Genomic DNA, 6,731 nt, shown 5'->3' with positions numbered 1-6,731 from the left:
CGTGACAGCTGGGTCCTTGTCAGACCCAGCTGGGCCACAGCCCTGCCTGCAGCATGTGACCCTAAATTATGGGCCTCAGAGGAGACCCTGACGTGTGGAGCAGGTTTCCTGAGGGATCTGCTGTGGCCAGCAGGGGAAACCCAGGCTTGTTGCCCACTGTGTTGGCGGCAAGGGTCCTGTAGCCATGGAGGACAGTGGGAGTGGGGTGGGGGGACATCTGACCAGCAGGTGTTGGCAAAGGGGGACCAGGACTGGTGGCATCTCCCAGATGGGGCTGAGAGCTGTGCTGGCTTCCCACAGAAGGTGCTGGGTCCAGCCAGGTACAGCGCCGTGGTGCCTCATGGACACCACGGGGCGCAGTGACCACAGGGCCTCCTCCTGGCATGGGCCCTGCCTCCTGACAGGGCCTTGCCTGTTCCCTGGAGTAGGGAGCAGTTACCCAGGACAGAAGGCTGGCAGCTGGGCGCCAGGCACCCACCCTGGGGCACAGCCGCCATCACTCCCTGCCCCATGCTCAGCCCAGGCCAATGCACCACCACTTCAGCTACGTGACCCCTGGCCTAGGGCCCTGCTGGCCCCAGTGGGCAGTGGCCAGAGCTGCCCCTCAGACCCTGGTGAGGAGGGGCCTGGCCGGCCAGGCCGAGTGGACAGAGAGGGCTCTGAACTGCTCACACCCACTCTTGGACCGGCCGCTTATAGTAGGTGACAGGCTGAGGGCCCGCCTTGTTCTTGAACTGGAAGATGGTGTAGACCAGCACCAGGATGCAGAGGGACAGGATGCAGGGAATAACCACGGCCACCGCATTGACAGAGCCTGGCACGTCGTTGATGGTCACCATGATGTCCACATCGTCCTGGGGCAGCCTCCGCTCCTTGCGCCGCTCCGCCTCCTTCTGGTTGCAGCCCATCCAGTCCCGCAGGATGTTGCGCGGGTAGCCTGGCTCCACGCTCAGCTTCTGGTTGTCAAACTTCCAGTAGTCCCGGCCCTTGTAGAAGTAGGTGTAATCTGCAGAAACACGGCCCAGCATCACCATCCCAGACACTTCCCTGTACCTGCTCTGGGCCAGCATGAAAAGGTACAGGGGCTGTGGCAATGTGGAGGAGGGGGTACATCTCCCACCCGGGAGGAGCCCATGAGCAGCTCTGAAAGGGGGGGTGGGCACATGGTGGTGGTGGGAGCAGCGTGTTGGTACCCCTGGAGTGCCTGGCACACCCCGCAGAGAGTGTGGCTGGTCAGGGAGTATGACCTGCCCAGATGCAGAGGCACCCAGACCCGGAGCAGCCCACCCTGTCATCTCAGAGGTGCTGGGAAGCCACTGAGGGGCTTTAGGTAGAACTGGTGAGTTCATTTTGTGTTTCCCAGACAAGGACCCCTCTCAGCCTTGGCTCTCAGCCCTGTTGTACTATGTCCATACCCCCTCATGTCCCCCTCCCCCACATGAGTCAGATGAAACCCCCACTCAGGGCTTGGACAGCACTGCCTCCGCAGCTGGCTCCAGGGCTGCGCCCGCTCCTGCCTGAGCCAAGGGGGACAAGGAGCCAGAATTCTCTTGTCGACAGTGGACACCACCTCTTGGTAATTACCGTGCTTTTTTGGGGGCTTGGCACATGTGACTTCACAACACAGATTGCAGGGTCGCTGGGACCCTGCTGGGGGTGGGGCGGTGGTTGGAAGGAAAGGAGGCAGCAGGGCTTGGCAGCCACCACAAGGCTCCCTGCAGCAGCCTTATCGGCTGAGTCAGTCCTGATGCAAAGCAACTCAATCACATTCTCCCATTGGCCAGCTCCTCACACTGGCTGGGACTTTCACTGGCTAAGGTTCCTGATGTCACCTGTCTCTGAGGCTCCCCCAAAGAGTGAGGCCATGTGTGTAAAGCATCAGCTACACAGGAGAGCCACCAAATAGCAGCTCCACCCCTGTTAGCCCCTGGCTGTCTTACCAGAGACGTCTCCTTGGAGAACCCTTCCTGACAACCCTCTCTCACAAGGCCCTCTGCTCAGATGCTCTCTCCCAAGTGCTTTCCCTTACTGCCTTTGTTGCCACCATACTTGCTTTTTGCCTCCAGGCTGGGAGCCAGAGATGCAATGCCCGTCTCATTCCAAGCTCCATCTCCAGCCCTCCCACACAACCTGGCTCTCAGTAATTACTGTGGAATGAATGAATGACCCTGTCGTTCCATAAAAACTAAAACATCCCAACAAGATGACAATAATGATAACAGCTGAAACTTCTATGGCATGGGCCAACTGCTCTATGTAATTTATCTTCATCCTCACAAAGCTCTGTGAAGTAGGGACCATTATTATCCCCATTTTATAGATGAAGAAACTTAAGTGCTATGCCCAAACTCATATTGAGTAGCGGGGGTGGGATATGAAACCAGCCAGGTTGGTTCCAGGGTCTGCTTTTGACCAGATCAGTGGAGATGAATTCAAACATTCATGGATACGTGCTCGGCACCTGGCAAGTCCCAGCCCCTCTTCTTTTTTTTTTTCGGTTGTGCTGTACAGCTTGTGGGGTCTGAGTACCCCAACCAGGGATTGAACCCAGGGCCTCAGCATTGAAGTACAGAGTCTTAACCACTGGACTACCACGGCATTCCCTCAGTCCCTCTTCTTGACAAGCTTCTCGTCTAGTGGGGAGAGAGGCTCTGAGTCAGCCTGCCACCCAGGAGAAGCTTAGAAAATATCTCATACATAAAAAAAAAAAAAAAAGACTTCTCTCTGTTATCTCCAAGCCCTGTGAAAAAGTCCTTTGAACCACCGCATCCATCATTTCAGATCTGATAACTCAAGGAACTCCTAGAGTACTCCTGAGGACCTCCGCTTGAGAAATGCTGCCTGAGGGAATGAAGTCAGTCTATGAAAACCTCTCTCAGTTGTGAATGATACCCGCAGATGAGAAACTGTGACTTGGCAGCTGTTAAGAGAAGATTAAGTGACTGTGTGAATGTGGGTCGATATGAGGCAGTTGTCTTTGCCACCAGGTGATCTTTCTCAAACCTGGATACCATGAGAGTATGGCTCCCGTGGGCGGACCCCAATGAGACCTACACTAAACCAGATCCCCCCAAACACGGCCAGGTTCTTACGTACATCCTTCCTTGCTGATGAAGGCCCCTTGGGGAGCCTGGGGAATGCCCTTCCACACGGTGATGGGCTTGGGGTAGCCAGGGTCTGTGGCCCGCCGCTCCTCACTGTAGCGCCAGTACCGCTCGCCTTTGAAAAAGTAGGTCTTGCCCACAGGTTCCCAGCGCAGAGCCGTGTCAATGCCTTCTCGGGGCAGACAGCTGCCCAGCTCCCCCAGGCTGTGGGGGTACCCAGGCTCCACCGTCACCTCCTTAAACACCCAGTACTTGTCACCTATAAACAAGAGGAGCCCAGGATTAGCTTTCCTCAGTCACTCAATGCCAGAGGTTGTGGTTAGATCCACTTGCCCATCATCTACTGGGACCGAAATCATTCATGAAGCCAGTGTCAAGGGGAAACAGCCCTAGGCCTGCTTGATCCCCATGGCGGGGAAGGCTGGGGCCCCTTGGCCCAGGCAGAGTTTAGAGGACAAGAAGCTGGAATCTCGTGTCAGATCCTGGGCAACTCGCCCCGCGCTGCCGTGGCTCTGTGCCTCACTCTCTTTTCGTCTCACATGACTCACTCCTTTCTCCTTTCTGGGCGACCTCAGCTTCTCCTGGCTTCACACACACACAAGTACTCACCTTCCACCAGTGACACCCAGTTCTGAGACTGTGGCCCATGGCTGCTCTCCCAGTGGACCTGGGCCCCAGGCCCAAGACCCTGATTGCCTACTGACCTCTGGGAATTTCCAGGTCTGCTTCCAGAGTTCCTCATCTCCACCACGAGGGCTCCCTCCCTCACCACCTCTCTGCCCTGCAGCATCCCCAAGAAGATGGCATCACCCTTGGTCCTCTCTTTCCTCCTCCTCTCAGCACTCAGCCTCTTGGCGAGGCCTTTTCCATCTCCTGACCTCACTGCTCCTCCTGGCACAGGCCTTACAGACATTTCCCTCAACTCCAGCAACATCTCAGAAACAGCCTCTTGCCTCTGCCCAGATTGCCGCCTCCCTCTAGCTTTCTGCCACTCACAGACGAAGAGTGAATGCCAGAACTGTCCTGATGGATCGAGACCGCAGTCTGGCTGGGCAGCCAGGGCTCTCAGGACTCTCCCCTAAACGACCTTTCCAGGCATGGCTCTCGCGTGGCACTCCATGGCCATCCAGTGGGTTTTCTAAAGGACTTGAACTACTCCTTCGGCCTGCTCTTCCTTCCCCTTGGAATGCTTCCCTTGCTTCTCACTACCTGCATCTTATCCTTTGTGCACCCCCCTCCCTCCAGGCTCTTACAGAGCTCACACGGCGGCCTCCCGTGGAGCATGGATGCCCTTCAGTTGTCCACCATCCTCTCCCCTGTGTGGGTGAGGCTTGTCACCCCACCAACTCTGGCACATAGAAACCCTCAACGGTCACTCCCTGACTTAACTGCCTGCCCTGCCTGAAGGGGTCTGTCCTGTCAGATGTCAGTGTTAGGGCTAGAAAGACCCTTGCAGGAGATCCACCTTCACCCCCCTGCGTCCCCACCACTCCGCCCTGTCTTGCCTCTTCAAAGTTAGAGAAAGGGCGTCCCGAAAAGGGAAGGGAACTGTCCCACCCCTCCGCACAGACCATGTTACCTTTGAAGAAGACAAATCTTCCATCTGCCCTTTCATAGGCTGCGTCTATGCGGGCGGGCAGGCCCTTCCAGAACTGCTCGATCTGCATGGGGTAGCCCTCCTGCACCCGGTTATTGCGCAGGCGCCAGAACCAGCGATCCTGGGGGTTAAGATGAGGAAAAAAAGAGGCATAGCCTTTGAACCCAGTGATCTCAGCTCTGGGACTCAGGCCCCAACAACCCAACACCTTCCCCTAATCCCTCTCTTGCAAGCCTCCATGAAGTTTGTCCATTTACTAAATGGACATTTACTAAATTTTGGAGCCCAATGACGAAGCCAGGATGCTCATCACCTCTCTTCAATAAGGCACCCAGTGGCTCTTGTTGCCCAAGGGGCCGAGACAGAGCTGGTGGACAGACCTAGGGGGAAGAGGAGGCAGCGTGGAGGAGCTGGAAAGGATGATGCGGTGCCCGGGTTGACCGCAGGAGGGCAGTGGAGAGTTACTGACATCAAAGGGGCCCTTCCCGAGGCTGGGCAGCAGGGGGCGCTCATTGATGCCGGGCAGAGTGCCCGCCTCATGGCGGGCTCCAGCTGGCAAGCAGGGCAAGGACCATGGGAAGCAAGCTGTGGAAATTCCCCCAAGCCCTGGCTGTGAATTCAGGTTCATCCTCTTACAGTTGCATGACCTGGGGCTCAGTACTTGAAGAGCCTCACCTTCACTGTGCTGTGCTTAGTCGATCAGTCGTGTCCGACTCTTTGCGACCCCGTGGACTGTAGCCCACCAGGCTCCTCTGTCCATGGGATTCTCTAGGCAAAAATACTGGAGTGGGTTGCCATGCCCTCCTCCAGGGGATCTTCCCAACCCAGGGATCAAACTCAGGTCTCCCGCGTTGCAGGCAGATTCTTTGCCATCTGAGCCAGGTATTAATGAAGGGAAAGATGAGAAATTATAGGTGAAGTGCCTAGAACAGTACAGGGCCCATAGCTGATGTTGATTAAATGGTAGCTCAACAGGCCAAGTGTGGAAAAAAGCCCTCCTCCGCACACTGGTGCCTTGTCCCACTGCAGCCCTGGTTGGTAGGCACTCTGGGCGAGGCCTGTAACTTCCCGGGGCCTCAGTTTTCTTATGTGTCAATGGGAATGATAAAACCCAGACTTGCTTAGGAATCATTCAGCTGAAGGATCCGAGGGTACAGAAGAATGAACGTGATACATAAAAGATGGTTCAAAAGCTAGAGAAGGTTTGCTTTTTTTAGGTGTTTTACAAAGCACTTTCACATCCAGCTTTTTAAACCTTATTTTGACTTTCACAACTCCTGTTAAGTAGATCTGAGAGAGACAGAGTCTTAAGGAAGGCCTAGTAACTTCCTTTGAGCCTCACAGTCAGAGCAGGACTGGAGTGGACCTCTGTCACCTCATTCTTGGTCAGAGCTCAAAGCTTGCTGGGGAGAATCCACAAGGGGGTGGGATGGGGCAGCCCTCCACAATCCCCCAGTGTGCTGGAGACACGCTGCCCAGACCCCCGTCAGTGGAGGGATTCTCGTCCTGGGGGCTGGGAGTGTGGTCAGCAGGCAGTTTTCACCTGACAGCCTCTCTGGAGATGGCATCAGCTCCAGAGAGCTCCCCCAAGGTCACGGCCTCCTTTGTCGAGGGACTGAATAAAGTTCCAGCCATTTGGGGCCCAAGTGGGACAACTCTGATAGGCCGTTCTAGTTCCAGAGCTCTCTGCGGGGGTGGCCGGATCTGCAGTGGGCCTATCAGTATTGTTAGTTGCTCAGTGGTCTGTGCGATCCCATGGACTAAAACCCGCCAGGCTCCTCTGTCCATGGGATTCTCCAGGCAGGAACACTGGAGTAGGTTGCCATTTCCTTCTCCAGGGGGATCTCCCCAACCCAGGGATCATACACAGGTCTCCTGCATTGCAGGCAGATTCTTTACCATCTGAGGTGCCAGGGAAGTCCCTCTAGTGGGCCTAGTTGCTGCTCATTAACCTCTTCTCCTCCTGCTCCGCTGTGCTTCCCTCCCTTCCTTCCCACAGATGTGGATCCCAAAGGTGCGTCCTAGTCAAA

The 6,731-nt window shown here is 55.9% G+C and overlaps 1 protein-coding gene across 1 annotated transcript in view; it reads right to left on the bottom strand.

Moving 5' to 3' along the window:
• Positions 1-668: 668 nt before the first annotated feature.
• Positions 669-6,731, bottom strand: part of MMP24 (matrix metallopeptidase 24) — a 28,968-nt gene continuing 22,905 nt past the window's right edge. The window contains exons 6-8 of the mRNA XM_081559925.1: positions 4,684-4,822; positions 3,097-3,363; positions 669-1,006 (exon numbers count right to left, since the gene is read on the bottom strand). Coding sequence (XP_081416051.1) covers positions 669-1,006; positions 3,097-3,363; positions 4,684-4,822 — 744 coding nt within the window. The remainder of the gene's footprint in view (positions 1,007-3,096; positions 3,364-4,683; positions 4,823-6,731) is intronic.

This window comes from Giraffa tippelskirchi, chromosome 13, assembly GCF_054371585.1.
Source record: "Giraffa tippelskirchi isolate mGirTip1 chromosome 13, T2T-mGirTip1v1.2.pri, whole genome shotgun sequence".
NCBI classification, from domain to species: Eukaryota; Metazoa; Chordata; class Mammalia; order Artiodactyla; family Giraffidae; genus Giraffa; species Giraffa tippelskirchi.
The sequence above is the reverse complement of the archived record's forward strand: the minus strand, read 5'-3'. Positions and strand labels throughout refer to the sequence as shown.